Raw genomic sequence first — 19,254 nt, 5'->3', positions numbered from 1 at the left:
GCCTAGGAAACCAGAGGCTCACTGTAGGTCTCGCGCGTTCCTCAGGGAAAAGGGAGGGGCCCAGAGGAGCGTGCGACGCTGCAGCGCGGAACCCTTGTGCGAGCGGAGCGCTTTGCCACCCGGAGGCTCCTGCGCTACAGCCCGGCCGGCCAGCCCGGCGCCGGAAGTGAGCTGTTGGAGGCGCCGCCGGGAGCTGCCACGTCCGAGGCTGGGAGCCGCCGCCGCTGCAGCCATGGTGAGTGTTGTGGCCCGGGACGCCGACCGGGGTTCCCGCCTGGTCTGACCGCCCCCCGCCGACCGCGCTGAGGTTCAAGTCTCGGGCCCAGGCCGTTCAGCTCCCTTCCACCGCTTAGAGGGTGGGGGTCCCCGGCCCTCCCGCTCGGGCTCGGCACCTTTCGCGCGGAGCGGCCCGGAACTCTGCCGGCCGCGCCTTTCGCTCTTTCCCTTTCCTTCTCTTTCCCCAACGATGGAAAACAAAACCAGGAACATTGTAGGAACTACTGTACCATTAGTAAACGCCAGGCATTGTTCCTAATCTCAGCCTTCTAACAGTCCAAACAGTCAAGTAGGTGCTGTTACCGACATTGACTCGGGGCGGGGAGGTGGCAGAGCTGGGGTCCTAGCCCTCCTCGCCATTCCTCAGTGATGTGTGTGGAACGGGGGTTAGGGGCAGGGCCCCCAGTACAATGGGCACTTGAAGATGAGCTAAGTCTCTGAGGGCAGGGCCTCGGTGTTTCAAATCTGTGGAATCGTACATTCACTCCACACTTCCTCGCTGAGCGAATGGCTGAATGGGCACTCATGGGTAAAACCACCTGGCCTGAGCCTGGCACAGCGTGGGGGTTCAGTAAGCCAGTGCTCTCGGGAGCACGCGTGTGCCGGAAGGTTTTAGGAAACCTGGGTGAGCCCAGATGTCAGGACTTTGGGTCTGATTTTTGCTCTGCATGGGGGCCAGGTTTCAATTGCTCCTCTGAGCCTCTGATTCTTCAGCTGAGAATTGGCAGTGCCTTTGCTCTGACAGTTCTTTCTAATTAACTTTTTAACGCACTAGTTCTGAAGAGCTGACATGTTTTGAGAGCTGGCACTTTCTACTTAACAAGGGCCCAAACACTGTAGGTTCTCCAAAGCAGCCGTCGCCAACCACTCGGACCTCACGGACCACCAGTTGGCGACTGCTGCTCCAAAGCATTTGGTTGTCCAATTCTGGCTGGAGGTGAGAGTCTAGCCCTAGCCAGTGTCCTTAGCTCACACACCAAAGGGTTGTGGGTTCGATCCCAGTCAAGGACAAGAATCAGGGTTGCAGGTTGGATCCTCAGCCCCAGTTGGGGTGGGTCTCTTCCCCTCTCTCTTTTCCCCTCTCCCCTCTCTACTCTCTCCTCTTCCCCCTCCTCTTCCCTTCCACTCTCTAAAAAATCAATAGAAAAAAATATCCTGGGATGCAGATTAGCAAATAAAAATAAATACTGGTTATCTCTAAGGTCTTTGGTGACCTGGTATGAAACTATTAGTAAACTTTCTTCCTGGCTTTACTTAGCCCTCAGGCATTAATTTAGAGAATTTAGGGTAACAACTACTTTATGTTCTAGACAGGCGGCCTAATGGGTTGGATGCTTTGTGGGCTGGGAGTTAGCAGGTGGAGCTCTTTTCCCAGCTGCACTTTTAACTAGCTCTGTCACTTTGGCAAGTTCTCTCCTCTGGGTTTCTTCAGTTCCTTAGTTGTCAGACAATTCTAATCCACCAGTTGGCAACCGCTGCTCCAAAGCATTTGGTTGTCCAATTCTGGCTGGAGGTGAGAATCTAGCCCTAGCCAGTGTCCTTAGCTCACACACCAAAGGGTTGTGCCTTTCCTCCTCCTCAGGGCACATGTGAAAGCAGTGGGTGACCTGGCCAGCTTGGCCCACAAAGAAGATTTCTTCTTATCTTGCTTGCCTTTTCGGACCTGGGGCCCACTTTTTAGGGAGTCTAGAATTTGAATTTGATGAGGAAGCCTGTGCTTACTTAGTGGTACCTTTTATTTTTTATTTTTTTTTTAAATATATTTTATTGATTTTTCACAGAGAGGAAGGGAGAGAGATAGAGAGCTAGAAACGTCCATGAGAGAGAAACATCAACCAGCTGCCTCCTGCACAATCCCCACTGGTGATGTGCCCGCAACCCAGGTACATGCCCTTGACGGGAATCGAACCTGGGACCTTTCAGTCCGCAGACCGATGCTCTAGTGGTACCTTTTAAACTGCTCTGCAGTCATCCTCTTCCAGTGTCCACCTTTCTGAAAAGTCAAGCCAGATTTTATGCTTGCAGGGTTTGTGCTGGGAAAAGATGAAATGGGGGAAATGCTAAGAAATATCAGTTCCAAACTGAAACCTTTTCAGTCATTTTCTATCTCATGAATTTTAAGAGAGTAGTGGTTGAGCAAAGTAAAGCTATTTGTTTTTGTTCATTTACTTATTCGTTCAGCATTAGTCCCTGAGTTCCTTCTGGTTACAAAGTACTTTGCTGGGTGACTTGAGAAGATTCAAAACTGCAGACAACTCAGACCCTAGCTCCAGGTAACATCCCTTTAGTTGGGAGAAGAAACAGCATAAAGTGTTGTAGGCTTTTTAATGCTGAAGATATTCAAAGGAGGACAGCCAGGGGGATCTGAGAATCTTCGAGAAGGCGGGCATAACTTGATCGGGACCTCGAAGAATCGGTAGAAGGGTGATGACTGGCAGCTGTGTTCCAGACCTACAAGCTGCTCATTACTCCCTCAGGGTCTCTCTTCCCCGTCAAAAGTAGCCAGGACTATGTGCATCTCCCCTCTTTGCTCATGTTATGCCCTCTGCTTGCACTGTACTTTGATTTTCTGTGCCACCTGGCAAGTTCCTTATCATCTAAGTCCCAATTTGTGTCCAGCACCCCCAGCCCTTCGGGTGCTACAGCACATGTAAACCACTTCTAAAGTATGTATGCTGTGTTAGGATTACTTGTGTGCAAGCTTGTCAGGGGCAAGAAGTGCCTCTTATTTGTATCTGTATCTCCAGTTCCTGGCATAGTGCTAGGCAAAAAGAAGGTACTGGATTGAATGTTTACTGAATGAGTGAATGAATGAACAAGTGCAGTTAACTTTAGAAATGATTGGTGGGTTTAATGAGATGATTGCATTCTAAGTGCCGCCAGTTCATTTACCAATGATATCTCTGGTTCTAGGTGTCAGTAATTAACACGGTGGACACCTCCCACGAGGACATGATCGTAAGTATTCTTTCAGCCCTCCCTCACAGGCTGTGGATCTGGGCATTTCTGTGGGAGGGAAGCATTCATGAATCCAGTGTGGCTTTGCAGCCTTTGCCAGTCAGACTGTAGCCTCAGGGGTATAGTCAGTCTCCCAGCAATGCCCTCTCAATTAGCAGGGCTGTGGCAGTCTGGTCATTCTGGTGGGAGGAGCCTGGGACTGGATTGTAACTCAAGGCCTTCAGTCTTCTGACCAACAAAGTAACCACGTCTGGGATGTAGACTGAATAGATACAGAGACTGACAACAGTCTTCCCACCTGTCTTTCTCCTGCTGTCACTTCTTAGCCCCATTGAAAAGGGGTTAAAAGAAAAGAAAGTAGGAAGATGGCTCAATATGAAGGCAGGGGGCAAAAGCCCAAGGCAGGGCCAGGTAGAACCACCACAGACGGAACTGCCAGACAAGGTCCTTTGGACCAGAAGTCATTAACTCAGGGTGTTTCCTGAGATAAACACAAGGCTCAGAATAAGACAACAGGGCTAGGGGGATGGTTCAGAGGTTAAAGTCTTCCACAGCAAAGATGCAGACTCTGCTTCATGCAGGGTTAAGCAGTTCAGGCAGCCTTTGAGCAAGACCCAGGTCAGCTGACAGCATTTCCTGCCATGGTTCCTGCCCACCAGTGGTTCCCTTGGGCCTTCTCAGAGTGTCTACGTTCCCTGTGGTCTAGCTCCAAGACCACCCCTCCTTGGAGATAGTGTGGCACCATCAGGAAGAAGATCCACTCTGAGACTCCTTAGCTAATCTCAGCTCTTCTGAGCCAGCCTTGATTTCCTGATGGTTAAAATGGGAAAAATAATGAATGTAATACCTGCTTGTGTGGGTTCGATTTGAGGAACAGATAAGGCAAAATAGTAATGACTAATGTCTGCATGCTTACTAAGTGTCAGATCCCATGCTAAATACTTTCATAAGAACCATTTAAAGATAAGGAAACTGAGGTTCAAGGAGATTAGGTAATTTTCCCAAGGTCGTACAAAGGATAAGCTGAAGAGATAGGATTTAAATCTTTTATGTACTGCGCTCTACTTTCTCCCAATGTGTGTGATAGCACTCTACAGGAGAAGTGCTTCAGAAGTACATTTACAGAGAAGATCTGTCTTAACACCTGCACTGCCTTCTAAGAAGTCAAGACCAGGACTAGTAGAGAGGATTGACTTCCAAAGAAGAATCAGGAAGTTTTTTGCAAGTAGGGAGGCAAGGAGAGAATGTTGAAGCACGTGGACTGATTGCTTCTGTTGAAAGGGTATAATTGTTCCCGATGACCACAAGAGTGGCAGCGGATAGTTCTTGAAACCCACAAGGTGGGCTAGCTGAAGAAAGTGCCATCTGTTGGAACAGGAAGGGCCAGCAAACAGTGGGGCAGCAGGCACAGTGACTCAGAGGAGTCATTGCCCCAGATGGACAAGTAGCTCTGGGCAGAGGTTCTGGATAGCCAGTCAACATCTTGGAAGTCCGTTTTTCAGTGGTTGGACGAGTGACATTTAAGGCGTATGTGGACAGTCGGGTGCTAGGCACACTACTAGGAAAAAGAAAAAAAAAGGCCAAACAGAAACCCAGGAACAAATGTCCACAATGGATCCAGGGCCATGGATGGAGGAAGGAGCTCAGTGTCTGAACAGAGCCCTATGTCTAGGCCAGATGTGCATCATGGAGTTCCTGATGGGTCTACAGGCAGCCAAAGGCCTGCTCCTCTGGGTCAGCATTAGCCCTTGGTTTTGGGCTGAGTTGAACTCCAGGTGTTGTCCCCAGTAGCTCACAGCCTCAAAACACGGTGGGGGCTGAGGAAGAAGGAGGCTAGGCCAGCCTTTTTTCTCCCATACCCAACCTGCAGAGCAGGATGAGGAAGGGCTCCCCATGTGTATAAAGGGTCTATAAGTAGCTGGGCTTAGTTTGTCTTGTCCCATTAAGAAAGATACTGCATGTCAGAGAAATGAGATGGTTGGCATGCTATCTTCCTGCCTGATAGTGATGATTCTTTGAGGTTAGATTACTCTCAGATAGATTCTGGTCCAAACTAGGTTCTCTGTCCTGGTGACTGGCCCCCACCCAGCCTGCAGGCGTCCTGAGCTGTCCTCCCTTTGCAGCATGATGCCCAGATGGACTACTATGGCACCCGCCTCGCAACCTGCTCATCAGACAGGTCCGTCAAAATCTTTGATGTACGCAACGGCGGGCAGATCCTCATCGCAGACCTCAGGGGGTGAGTGCAGCCAACCGGCCTACCATGGGCAAGGACTGACAATGATTGGGCTTTCTAGGGAGGGCAGGAAAGCCCAAGAGCCAGAGCAGAGCAACCCGCAGTGCAGTTAGCAGAGAGGACACTCGGGTCCCAGCCAGCCTGCTGCCCTCGGTAGGCAGCCTGGGCTGATGGATCCAGGAGTGAATCCAGCTCTGCCACCCATGTACCCACTAGAAGATCTTGGACAAAAGTCGGTTTATCTGGGAGCCTTCACCCACTCACCCTCAAAATGGGCTGATGTTACCTGCTCTCAGACTCCCAGCAAGCCTTTAGTAGCTACAGCTACTTCTGAATGTGGGAAACTCCCTTTTTTGTTTACCCAGCATGATCTAAGTGTCACTGAAAGGTGTTAATGTAAGAATGTAATGGTAAGCATATAAATCCTGTAATTCTGCCCGTTTGTCCACGACAGGTATTTATATTAATAGAAGGGTAATATGCTAATTAGACCAGACATCTTCTAGGCGTTCTTCCAGACAAAGCCATGGTGACAGGGGCCTAGGCAGAGGTGGTTAGAAGCAATCAGGCCCACGGGAGAGCAGCTTGGGAGTGGCCAGCAGGGGGAGAGGTTAGGGGGCGATCAGGCCAGCAGGCACAGTGGTTAGGGGTGAGTAGGCAGGCCAGTGGTTAGGCGCCAGCAGTCCCAGATTGCAAGAGGGATGTCCCCCAAGGGGTCCTAGATAGGAGAGGGTGCAGGCTGGCCTGAATTTTGTGCATGTGGCCTCTAGTTAGTTTATATTTTCAAATGTTTGCCCTTTCTCCCCACTGAGATTCTTGAGATCCTGGCTGTCATTTTTATGGCCACATCACTATTGCTTTCACTTGGTTCACTTCCTTTCAGATAAATGGGGTTTTTTAACCTGGATCCTGTGGATCTCCAAAGGTTCCGTGGATAGAATTCAGGGGTTGGTGAACTGGGGCAGGAGGAATCATCATCTTTCTTTGCAGTGACTGATGTTTAGCATTTCCTTCCATGATGGATGTAGGCTGGAAGTCACAGGAGTATTCACGGTACCTATGTTACCAGTGCAAGTCAGATATTTTCATATTACATTATAGTTGTAACTATCTCAAACATAGTGGTTGCTAGACCTGTACACATGTCATTGTATCATAATTTGTTCTTTAACGTTTTCATAACTGTATTTCAATGTAATTGTGTTTCTTGTCTAATCCTAGCTCTATATATTTGATTTTTTTTTCTTTCTTTTTTTTTTTTTTATTAAGGTATTGTATGTGTACATATCTTATCATTGCCCTTCCTCCCACTCCCATACATGTCCTCACCCCCCAGAGTTTTGCGTCCATTGGTTATGCTTATATGCATGCATACAAATCTTTTGGTTGATCTCTTATCTCCCCCATATCCCTATCCTTCCTGCTGTAATTTGACAGCCTATTTGTTGCTTTACTGTCTCTCTATTTTTCTGTTCATCAGTTTATAATGTTCTTTATTATCCAGAAATGAGTGAGATCATGTGGTATTTTCCTTTCATTGACTGGCTTATTTTATTCAGCATAATGATCTCCAATTCCATCCAGGTTGCTGCAAATGATAATTATTTTTTATGGCAGCATACTATTCCATTGTGTAGATATACCATAGTTTTGTGGTCCAATCATCTGCTGATGGGCACCGAGGCAGTCTTTTTTTCCTTTGGGTCTAAGCAGCCAGCACACTGTTAAAATTTTTAGGCTGTCCTTTTGCGCCAGTTCAGCTATGGGTTAGTGAACATTGTATCAATAGTTTGTTATTAATAATTATGTATAACAGGATATTGTAAAAATTAAGTTACTACATTTTTATTAAAACGTTTCTTACATACCCTTATATTGTCTGGACCGCAAAAATATTGGTTGTGGGCTGCATAGTTTGACACGCTTGCTGTAAGCAGAGCTATCTCTCATGTGCTGGATGCCCACCTCTCCCTGACCCAGAGATGGCCCCGGCACCAAGCCTGGCACAGGGTACATGCTCAGATGATATTAACATGTGAACATACAAAAATCAGAAGATAAGAGACGTGCATTTTGAGCAAATTTTTTTTTAAGAGTATCAGAAAATACCAAAACAAAACAGATACTGCTGCCTCAAGAAGTTGACCATTTGGAAGGATAAATGATTCACTTTACAGACACTTAGTGCTTGTGGGTGCAAAACCTAGATTGATCAGTGACTCTGCTGATGACAATAGGTATTGGAGCAAGTGAGGGTTCTGCTGGGTCGGGACTGAGAGGCTAACTGGAGTCCTGTCTCATTTTCGGCTCCTCTCTAGTCCTAGCCTGTTTGGCTCAGTGGGTGGAGCCTGGGCCCTGGACTGAAGGGTCCTGGATTCATTTCTAATCAAGGGCACGTACCTCGATTGCAGGCTCAGTCTCTGACCCTGGTTAGGGAGTGTATGCAGAAGCAACCAATCAATGTGTCTCTCTCACATTGATATTTCTCTCTGTGTCTCTCCCTCTCCTTTCTACTCTTTCTAAAAATCAATGGGAAAATATCCTCAAGTAAGGATTAATGACAAAGAAAAGCCCCTCTGGTCTCGGGGCCTCAAAGTCCTCACTGCTCAGTGAAGTTCCCTTTTGGCAGTGACATTCTCTGTCTCCCTTTTGAAATTCTTAGGCAGTTATGTCTGCAGAAGGGGCTGGCAGAGCCCGTGGGTTCCTGTGGCCTATCTGAGCAATCTGTCACCTTCTCCCCTGCAGTCATGAAGGACCAGTGTGGCAAGTGGCCTGGGCCCACCCCATGTATGGCAATATCCTGGCCTCCTGCTCCTATGACCGGAAAGTCATTATCTGGAAGGAGGAAAACGGCACCTGGGAGAAGACGCACGAGCACACAGGACACGACTCCTCAGGTACCGAGTGTGACAGGAGAAGGTGGGGGGGTGATCCTTGGGTGTGAGAGGGGCCTCTGTTCTGACCAGTGCTCTGATTCTTTTCCCCTGTGATGATGCTGCTTGTTTATCCCTTGGGTTTGGGTTGGCTTTTCTGCTGGTTGTCCACATGGGAGATAAGGCCCTAAGCCAGTCCAAAGCAAAATGAGAAAAGCAAAGATAATACAGGTGTGTGTTTTTTAAGGTTTATTCATTTTAAGTACTGCCCTTTATTCTCAGATAATTATCCAGCCTACTTTTTGTTAATGTAGGAAATGATGTTAGCAGGTGATGGGTTTTAAATTTTTTCAATTGACTAAGTTACAATTTCCCTCTGGTGGTCCCTGTAATTTTTTTTAGAAATTTAGTAAAATGGTAAATCTGGAAAGTGAAAGTTTACTCACTGTGCCTCCCTCCTTCCTACAGTAAATTCTGTGTGCTGGGCCCCTCATGACTACGGCCTCATTCTGGCCTGTGGGAGCTCCGATGGAGCCATCTCCCTGCTGACCTACACCGGGGAGGGCCAGTGGGACGTGAAGAAGATCAACAATGCTCACACTGTAAGTCTAGACGCTGCCTGCATGCAGAGGGTAGCTCTGCTGACTTGCCCTGTGTCTCTTGTAGATCCCCTAGAGGGGGACAAGAATAGTGTCACTGTGTTGCAGTGGCCAGGGGAGGGGCTGCTGATCAGACCCGCTTGGTAGAGCAGCTTTGAGCTTCTTTGCTGTGGGGTTAGCCCTGATTCCTCCTCGCAAGCTCCTAAGTTGGAGAAGACCAGGGCACTGGCAAGGTAGCAGCAGCAGCAGCAGCCTGCCTACCTGCCACCTTTGCTATCGATGTCAAGTTGACATGCCTTGTGGTGGTCATTGGGACCCCCTGGAACTGAGTGGTGTTACAAAAGCATCATAGGAATTTAGTTTTCTGTTCTAGTCATTGGGCATTAAGGTTGAAATAGTCAAGAAAACACTGTGGACATTGAGGGTGAGCAGGGGAGAAGCGGGGGATTCATATTTTCTTGAGCACCTACTGTGTGTCATGTGACTCACAAATGTTGATGAACAAATAAGCTAACAAATTTGCAAGGTGCACAGTCCTAGTCCGATTTTATGTTGAGGCAAGTGAGGCTCAGAAAAAGGGACTGAGAGAAGGCACTGAGCCAGAGTTAGAACTCTAGAATCTGCCTGCCTTCTTTCTACTCAGCAGTTATGGCTTTGGTGGTCCCAAACACTTCTGAAATCTACCAGGTGGAAACTTAAAGTCAGTTTCCCCCAATTCATGGATCCACAACCTGCCTACCCTCAAGGCCCTCGGAACTTGTCTCAGGGCCTTATTATTTGGGGACTTCTGATCCCCATCTGCTGGCTAATTTGCAAAAATGAGTAGGTTGAGGGGCTTCTGGCAAAATATTGGGGAGGGGCATCATAGTTTTTCAATCTTTCTACATCTCTACATAAAACCAACAGAACAACTGGGTAGCAAAACCAAAACTTCTTGAGCAAAACAACAAAACTGGTAACAAGCTATTTTCACAAATTTAAATGTCAGTGCAGAGGAATCCACTCCACCAATCCCTGCATAGTATTGGTATCTAATCAGGAGGAGAAAAAGAGCAATGGAGTGCCTTCTAAAATAGCTAACAAGTATTCACTGCAAAGCATAACTGCCAGTTTAAGAACTGAAACTGGGAGAAGTTTTGTGGTTTTGTTTTAACTTTTTAAAAAATTAATAAATTCAGATACCATTAAAAACCCCTTTTTTTTATTGTTGACACTATTACAGATGTTTCCCATTTTCCCTCACTTTGCCCACCTCCACCACTGACCTTCACCACTTTGTTGTCTGAGCCCATGGACTATGTATATATGTTCTCTGATTACTCTCTTCATCTTTTATCCAGTCCCCCCACTTACCTCCCCTCTGAGCTCTGTAAGTATCCAGTCCGTCCACGCTGTCACAGAGGATAAGAGAGTTCCTTTTTCCACAGCTGCATGGTATTCCATTGTGTAAACCACATGTGTCAAACACAAGGCCCACGGGCCAAATCCGTCCCGCCAGGCCTTGCAATGTGGCCCGCACCGCGCTGTCATCACTGCACTCCGCTGCGTTTCCATCACAATGACAGTTTATGACTGTTCAGTAAACCATTCGGCCCGCGATTTAGGCTGGATTTTAGATTTTGGCCCCTTCTCTGATTGAGTTTGACACCCCTAGTGTAAACGTACCACAGCTTTTTTATCCACTCATCTATTGGTGGGGACTTCAGATCTTGTTTCCAGATCTTGGCTATTGTAAATAGCGCTGCTGTGAACATAGAGGTGCATATATTCTTCCTGAATGGTGTTGATTGGAATCGATCTTAGGATATCCTATTTCCAGAAATGGGATCAGTGGGTCAAACAGCAGTTCCATTCTTAATTTGTTGAGGAAACTCCATATTATTTTCCACAGTGGCTGCACCAGTCTTCATTCCCGCCAACAGTGCATGAGGATTCCTTTGTCTCTGCATCCTCACCAGCACTTGTTGGTTGGTTTATTGATGGTAACCATTCTGGCAGGTGTGAGGTGATACCTCATTGTAGTTTTAATTTATATCTCTGATGAATAGTGATGTTGAGCATTTTTTCATATATCTGTTGGCCATGTATGTCCTTAGAGAAGTGTGTAGTCAGGTCCTTTGCCTATTTTTTTTTAACTGTAGTATAATTGAATGAGTAAAAACTTCCAAGAATGAGAATTAAGATGTTTTTCAATAAGGACCTTTGCCAGTTTTTTAATTGGATTGTTTTCTTCCTAGTGTTCAGTTATATAAACTCTTTGTGTATTTTGGAAATTAACCCCTTATCAGGTGTATCATGGTGAATATGTTCTCCCATATAGTAGGTTCTCTTTTCATTTTGTTGGTTTCTTTTTATTATTATTATTGTTGTTTAAAATATTACAAATAGTATTACATATGTCCCTTTTTATCCTCCATTAACCTTCCCTCGGGCTCCCCCCCACATGCCCTCCCCACCCCACCCACCAGTGTCTTGTGTTCATTGGTTGTGCTTATATGCATGCATACAAGTCCTTCAGTTAATCTCTTACCCCTCCCACAACACTCCTAGCCTTCCTGCTGTAATTTGACAGTCTGTTTAATGCTTTACTGCCTCTGTATCTATCTTTTTGTTCATCAGGTTATAATGTTCTTTATTTTCCATAAATGAATGAGATCATGTGGTACTTTTCTTTCATTGCCTGGCTTATTTACTTAGCATAATGCTCTCCAGTTCCTTCCATGCTGCTACAAATGGTAACAATTCTATTTTATAGCAGTGTAGTATTCATTGTAGACATTTAGGCTGTTTCCAAATCTTAGCTATTGTAAATTGTGCTGCTATGAACATAGGAATACCTTTCTGATTGGTGTTTCTGTTTCCTTGGGATATATTCCTAGAAGTGGTATTTCTGGGTCAAATAGCAGTTCCATTTTTAACTTTTTTTTTCATGGATTTTTTAAAAATAAATCTTTATTGTTCAGATTATTATAATATTTCTCTCCCCTCTCCCCCCGTCATAGTTCTCTCCACCGTCTGTCCTTACCCCCACACACACTGTCCTCCTCCATAGGTGTACGATTTTTGTCCAGTCTCTTCCCGCACCCCCCACTCCCCTTCCCCTTTGAGCATTGCCAGTCCACTCCCTTTCTATGCCCCTGATTCTATTCTATTCACCAATTTATTCTGTTTATCAGGTTTTTTTAAAAATATATTTTATTGATTTTTTACAGAGAGGAAAGGAGAGAGATAGAGAGCTAGAAACGTCAATGAGAGAGAAACATCGACTAGCTGCCTCTTGCACACCCCCTACTGGAGATGTGCCCGCAACCAAGGTACATGCCCTTGACCAGAATCGAACCTGGGACCTTTCAGTCCGCAGACCAATGCTCTACCGCTGAGCCAAACCGGTTTTGGCCTATTCATCAGATTTTTTATTCACTTGCTTTTTACATTCACTTGTTGATAGATATGTATTTGTTGTTATAATTTTTATTTTTACCGTTTTCTTTTTCTTCCTCTTCTTAAAGGATACCTTGCAGCATTTCATATAATACTGGTTTGGTGGTGATGAACTCCTTTAGCTTTTTCTTATCTATAAGTTCTTTATCTGACCTTCATTCCTGAATGATAGCTTTGCTGGGTAGGGTAATCTTGGTTATAGGTTCTTGCTATTCATCACTTTGAATATTTCTTGCCACTTCTAGCTGGCCTGTATAGTTTTATTGAGAAATTAACTGACAATCGTATGGGTGCTCCTTTGTGTGTAACTAACTGTTTTTCTCTTGCTGCTTTTAATATTCTCTTTGTCTTCTGCTCTTGGCAAATTTTAATTATGATGTGTCTTGGTGTGGTCCTCTTTGGATTCCTTTTGTTTGGGGTTCTCTGCACTTCCAGGACTTGTAAGTCTATTTTTTTTTTTTTTTTTTACCAGTTAGGGTAAGTTTTCAGTCATTATTTCTTCAAATAGGTTTTCAGTATCTTGCTCTCTCTCTTCTTCTGACACCCCCATAATTCTGATGTTGGTATACTTGAAGTTGTCCCAGAGGCTCCTTACGGAATCTTCATATTTTTGGATTCTTTTTTCTTTTTGCTGTTCTGGTTGGGTATTTTTTGCTTCTTCGTATTTCAAATCTTTGACTTGATTCTTGTGATCCTCTAGTCTTCTGTTAGATCTCTGTGTATTATTTTATTTCATGTATGCTTAATTTCTAGTTGGTCCTTGTTCATATCCTTGAGGGTCTCACTAAACTTACCAGTCTTTTCTAGAAAATTGTTGGGAAAAAACCTTATAACCATGGTTTTGAACTCTATATCATTTGCTTTTCCTCCATTTCTTTCATTTGTGACCTGTTTCTTTGTCTCTCCTTTTTGGCTGCTTTCCTGAGTTGATAGAGTGGTTTTGTGTGCTAGTGTCCTATAGGGCCCAATGGCTCAGCCTTCCTAGTTACCTGAGGTGGACATTCTTGGTGCACCCCTTTGTGGGCTGTGTGCACAGTCTTGTAGTTAAGCCTTGATTGTTGTTGGTAACACTGGAAGAATCTACCTCTAGGCCAATTGGCTGTGAGGATCAGCTGTGCCTACGATGGGAGAACTTCTGTGCTGGAGACACCCTTATGAGGCAAGACTTGCTTCAATGGGGCTTTGGTGCTCACTGAGTCTACCCCCTGAGTGTGTCCCTTATGGATCTGAGGAGTTGTAATCTGGGTACACTGGCTCTTGAATCTCCAAGGAGGTGCTAATTTAGCCTCTGCCTGAGGCCACCCAGCAGGAGCTATGAAGAGATATGCAGATTCATCTTCTTTGTTTGGGTTTTGGAGGTGCCAATGAGGCCCAGCTGTGAAGCAATGCAAGCTGCTGTGGTGCCTTGGGACTTCTTTTGGATATTCTTGGTCTCTCTGACTCAGGTGCAATTTGATAGGTAAGTTTAGACTTCAGAGGACCAGGCCTTTCATATGCAAAAACCTCTGTGCACAACTTGGGTGGGGTGGAGTCTCAGGGCGGAGCAAACAGCAATGGCTACCCATCAGCCCTGCCCTAAGAGGCCCCTGGGTCTCAGTGTCCCATGGTAATTGCTGCAGGCATCTCTGAGAGAAAGCCACCCTTGAGTTCAGGCCCCATGCCAGATAGTCCAGTTTCTCCCCATGTGAGTCAGGGTCCCCAGAGTTTTGCCCAGAACTGGAGTTCAGAGCAGTCGGGAGCTTTTGTCTCCCTCCAGATTGAAAAAGCCAGCTGCATGCTCAGTTGTCAGCCCTCCACACACCCGCCTCTGTGCTTCTACACTTTACTCCCGAAGCTCCTCTGAGTCTCAGTGTGCCAAATTCATTTATTCGTCTAGTAGGTTTTTTTTTGTACTTGATTTCTAGTTTTATGCCATTGTGATCTGAGAAGATGCTTGATATGATTTCCGTTTTGAATTTGAAAAGATTTTGCCTGCAACCCAATATATATATATATAAAGTCTATCTTTGAAAATGGCCATGTGCACTAGAGAAGAATGTATATTCTGTGGCTTTAGGGTGAAACATTCTGAAGATGTCAATTAATTCCATCTGGTCTGAGTCATTTAGGATTGATGTTTCTTTGTTGATTTTTTGTTTAGAGGATTTGTCCAGTGGTGATAGTGGAGTATTAAAGTCCCCTACTATGATTGTATTGCTGTCAATCTCTCCCTTGGTAACCTCCAGAAGTTTTTTGTGGTTTTTTTTGTTATGTATTTGGGTGCTCCTGTATTGGGTGCTTACATGTTTACCAGAGTTATTTCTTCTTGTTGGATTGCTCCCTTTAGTTTTATGAAGTGGCCTTCCTTATCTCTTTTTATGTCCTTCACTTTGAGATCTAATTTGTCAGATATAAGTATTGCTACTCCAGCTTTTTATCATTTCCATTCGCCTGTAAAACCTTTTTCCATTTCTTTACCATCTGTCTATGTGCATCTTTTTTTTCTGAGGTGGGTTTCCTGTAGACAGCAGATATATAGGTCATCTTTTCTTGTCCACTCAATTACCCTATATCTTTTGATTGGACAGTTAATCCATTTACATTTAAAGTTATTATTGATAGGTACTTGTTTGTCGCCATTTTGATTCTTTATGCCTGTGTTCCTTCTTCGCTTCCTATTCTTTTTACAACAGACCCTGTAGCATTTCTTGCATTGCTGGTTTGGTGGTAATAAACTCCCTTAGTCCTTTTTTGTCTGTGAAGCTCCTTATTTCCCCCTCAGTTTTGATTGATAGCCTTGCTGGGTACAGTATTCTTGGGTTCAAACCCTTTCTTTGCATGACTTTGTGTATTTCATTTCATTCCCTTCTTGCCAGTTGTGTTTCTGTTGAGAAAGCAGTCACTAGTCTGATGGGGGTTCCTTTGTAGGTAATTTTCTGTCTCTCTCTGGTCACTTTTAATATTCTTACTTTGTCGTTGGTGTTTGCCAATTTAATTATAATGTGCCTTGGCATTGGTCTTTTGGGGTTCATTTTGTTTGGGATTGTGTGAGCTTCTTGGATTTGTGTGGTTTTTTTCCCATATATCAGGGAAGTTTTCTGTCATTATTTTTTCAAACTGGTTTTCTATTCCTTAGTTAGTTTCCTCTACTCCTGGCACCTCTATTATGTGGATGTTGTTTCGCTTATTGTTGTCCCAAAGTTCCCTTAGCTCTCCTGCTTTTTGTTTTTTTTTTCTCCTCTGCTTGGGTATTTTTTTCTACTTTATCTTCTAGCTCACTGATGTGGTCCTCTGTTTCTTTAGTCTACTGCTGATGCTTTCTATTGAGTTCTTTATAGCAGCGATGTCATTTTTCATTTCTTCTTGATTCTTCATTTCCTCTTGGTTCTTACACATATTATGGAATTTGTCTTCCATTCTTTTCAGAGACCTTATGACCATTTTTCTGAATTCTTTCTCTGACAGTTGCTTGCCTCCATTTCACTTACTTACTTTTCTGGTGATGCCTACTTTTCTTTCATATGCAGTTTGTTTCTTTGTCTCCCCATGATCTCTCTTCTCTGGGTACCTGGTTATGTAGCTCTCTCCTTTTCCTAGGTGAAATCTGGCCTTTTCATAAGAAGGCTCAGAGCTCATCTGAGTCCGCTTATTGGTGCTGCTTGAGTTGCAGTGTTCCTAGGTTCTCAGCTGTTCTCTAGGTGTTGTGGTTGTAGAGTCCTGGAATGTATAGTCTTACGATAACAGCTACTCTCCCCTTCAAGATGGCGCAGTCTCCACGGCAGAGCCAGTTGCTCCGGGAGAGATTTCAGCAGCAGTGAAGGCTGCCTGGTCAGGGGAACACAGTCCAGCAATTTCCAACAGTCCCTTGGAGTATAGCTGTCTCGCACCCACAAAATACACTCCTTTTACGTCCACACACTCTCATTCTCTCACACACACACTATCTTGCATCAGGGCACCTGCCCATCAGCAGCCATCTTCCTCCACCTTGTTGGTTTCTTTTGCTATGTAGAAACATTTTAGTTTGATGTAATCTCATTTGTTAATTCTTTTCCTTTGTTTCCTTTGCCCTAGAAGATATGTCAGTAAAGTATGGCTATGTCAGATGTCTGGACTTTATTGCTTATGTCTTTTTTTATATTTCATGACTTACATTTAATCCTTTTAATCATTTTGAGTTTATTCTTGTGTGTGCTGTAAGAGGGTGGTCTAGTTTTATTTTTTGCATCCACCTGTCCAATTTTCCCATACCATTTATTAGAGATTGTTTTTACTTACTTGTACGCTCTTGCTTCCTTTTTCAAATACTACAGTAATTGTCCATAAAGGTGTAGGTTCGATTTCTAGGCTCTGTTTCTGTTCCCTTCATCTATATGCCTGCTCTTAAACCAATACCAGGCAGTTTTGATTACAGTGGCTTTGTAATGATATTCAGTATTGTGATCCCTCCAACTTTATTCTTTCTCAAGATTGTTGAGGTTATTCAAGGTCTTTTTTTTAATTCCATATACATTTTTTGGAATACTTGTCTAGATCTATGGAACATGTCATTGATATTTTAATAGGAATTGCACTGAGTCTACAGATTGCCGTGGGTAGTATGGACATTTTTATTATGTTAATTCTTCCAGTATATACTTTCATTTGTTTGTATCTTCCTCTGTTTATTTCTTCAGTGTCCTGTAGTTTTCCCAGTACAGGTCTTTTACTCTCTTGGTTAAGTAAGTAACCAGGATTCCTTACTCCTAGGATCCTTCTTTTTTATTGTTTTGCTGCAGTAGTAAATGTAATTGTTTCCTTAGTTTCTCTTTCTGAGAGTTCATTATTGGTATATAAAATGCCACAATGCCTGTGTGACTCAGTGGTTGAGTGTTGACCTCAGGACCAGGAGATTGCAGTTCAGTTTCCTGTCAGGGCATATGCCTGGGTTTGGGGCTCTATTACCAGTGGGGGTTATGCAGGAGGTGGCCGATCAATGATTCTCTCTCTTCTTTGATGTTTCTATCTCCTCTCCAAAATCAATGAAAATATTTTTTTAAGTGCCACCAATTTTTGGGTGTTAATTTTGTATTCTGCTACTTTGCTAAATTCCTTTATTAAATCTAGTAGTTTTTTGGTGGAATCTAGGTTTCTTATGGATGATATGTCATCTGTGAATAATGACAATTTTACTTCCTCCTTTCCAGTTTGGATGCCTTTTATGTTTTCTTGTCTGATTGCAGTGCCTAGGACTTCCATTATATCCTAATAATAAAAGGGTAATATGCAAATTGTCCCCTGGACTGGGAGTTTGACCAGGGGGACAGGGCCAGCTGGCCAACTGCCCACGGCCCCTCCTCCCAACTGACCAACCCCCTGCATCCCCTCCCCAGGCTGGCCAGCCCAATCACCCGATCAGGGCAGGCCAGCCAGGTGCAGTCCATGCACGAATTCGAGCACTGGGCCTCTGGTGTTGAATAAAAGTGGTGAAAGTGGACATCCCTGTCTTGTTCTTGATCTTAAAAGAAACACTTAGTTTTTGCTCATTGAATATGATGTTGGCTATAGGTTTGTCAAAATGGCTTTTATTATGTTGAGGTATGACCCCTCTGTTCCCACTTTGCTGAGTTTTTATCATAAGTGGCTGCTGGATTTAATAAAATATTTTTTCTGCATCTTTCAATGTGTTCATGTGATTTTTAGCTTTCATTTTATGTGATTATTCACATTTACTGATTTGCAAATATTGTACCCTTGCAACCCTAGAGTAAACCCAACTTGATCATGGTGTATGATCTCTTTAATGTATTGCTGGATCCAATGTGCCAATATTTTGTTGGAGATCTTAGCATCTTTGTTCATTAGATGTTGGCCTATAACTCTTTCTTTATAGTATCTTTATCTGGTTTTGGAATTAGAAAATTGTTGGTCTTGTAAAAAAAAAAAAAAAAACGCTTGGAAGTCTTTCCCCCCTCCTGAATTTTTTGGAACAGTTTGAAGAAGATCGGTATTAGTTCTTCTTTGAATGTTTGGTAAAGTTTGCCTGTGAAGCCATCTTGTCCGGGATCTTTGTTTGCTGGGAGGTTTGTTTTTGTTTTAATATATTTTATTGATTTTTTTTACAGAGAGGAAGGGGTGGGGATAGAAAGTTAGAAACATTGATGAGAGAGAAACATCGATCAGCTGCCTCCTGCACACTTCCTACTGGGGATTTGCCCACCAAGGTACATGCCCTTGATCGAAATCGAACCTGGGACCCTTCATTTCGCAGGCCAGTGCTCTATCTACTGCGCCAAACTGATTTCAGCCTGCTGGGAGTTTTGTTTTTTTATTACTGCTTCAATTTCATTAGTTGTTATTGGTCTATTCATGTTTTCCTGATTCAGTTTTATAAGATTTTATGATTCTAGGAATTTATTCATTCATCTTTTCAAAGAACCAGCTCTTAGCTTTATTGTCTTTTTGGTCTTTATTTTATAAATCCTTTCTGATCTTTATGTCCTTTCGTCTAACTTTTGACTTCATTTGTTTTTATTCTAGTGCTTGTGATATAAAGTTAGGTTATTTGAATATTTTTGTGTCTTGACGTAGACATTTATCACTATAAGCTTCCCTCTTACAACTGCTTTTTCTACATCCATAAATTGTTATACTCTGTTCTGTTTACATTGTTGTTAATCCTCACCTGAGACAAATGGAAATTGCTCTAGATGGTGTACTCAGTGTTTAGAGAAATAACAATGTGAGAGAGACACATCAATTGGTTGCCACACACACACACCAGGGCTAGGAGTCAAACCTGCAACCCAGTGTGTGCCTCAGGCCAGGAATTGAGCCCATGACCCTTTGGTGTGTGGGCCAACACTCTTAACTGCTGAACACACTAGCCAAGGCTGTTTTCATTTTCTCAAGT

At 43.9% G+C, this 19,254-nt stretch overlaps 1 protein-coding gene across 3 annotated transcripts in view; it reads left to right on the top strand.

The window, feature by feature from the left end:
- Nucleotides 1–19,254, top strand: part of SEC13 (SEC13 homolog, nuclear pore and COPII coat complex component) — a 28,734-nt gene continuing 9,480 nt past the window's right edge. For 2 of the 3 annotated variants that reach the window (XM_036431109.2, XM_036431111.2), the window contains exons 1-5: nucleotides 1–235; nucleotides 3,190–3,234; nucleotides 5,358–5,473; nucleotides 8,216–8,367; nucleotides 8,812–8,945. In XM_036431109.2, coding sequence (XP_036287002.1) covers nucleotides 233–235; nucleotides 3,190–3,234; nucleotides 5,358–5,473; nucleotides 8,216–8,367; nucleotides 8,812–8,945 — 450 coding nt within the window. In that variant the 5' untranslated portion in view covers nucleotides 1–232. The remainder of the gene's footprint in view (nucleotides 236–3,189; nucleotides 3,235–5,357; nucleotides 5,474–8,215; nucleotides 8,368–8,811; nucleotides 8,946–19,254) is intronic. The other variant, XM_036431110.2, reaches the window with a different exon arrangement.

Source organism: Pipistrellus kuhlii, unplaced genomic scaffold (assembly GCF_014108245.1).
Source record: "Pipistrellus kuhlii isolate mPipKuh1 unplaced genomic scaffold, mPipKuh1.p scaffold_m20_p_11, whole genome shotgun sequence".
NCBI lineage: Eukaryota > Metazoa > Chordata > Mammalia > Chiroptera > Vespertilionidae > Pipistrellus > Pipistrellus kuhlii.
Note: the sequence above shows the minus strand (reverse complement) of the source record. Positions and strands in the feature narration are given on the sequence as shown.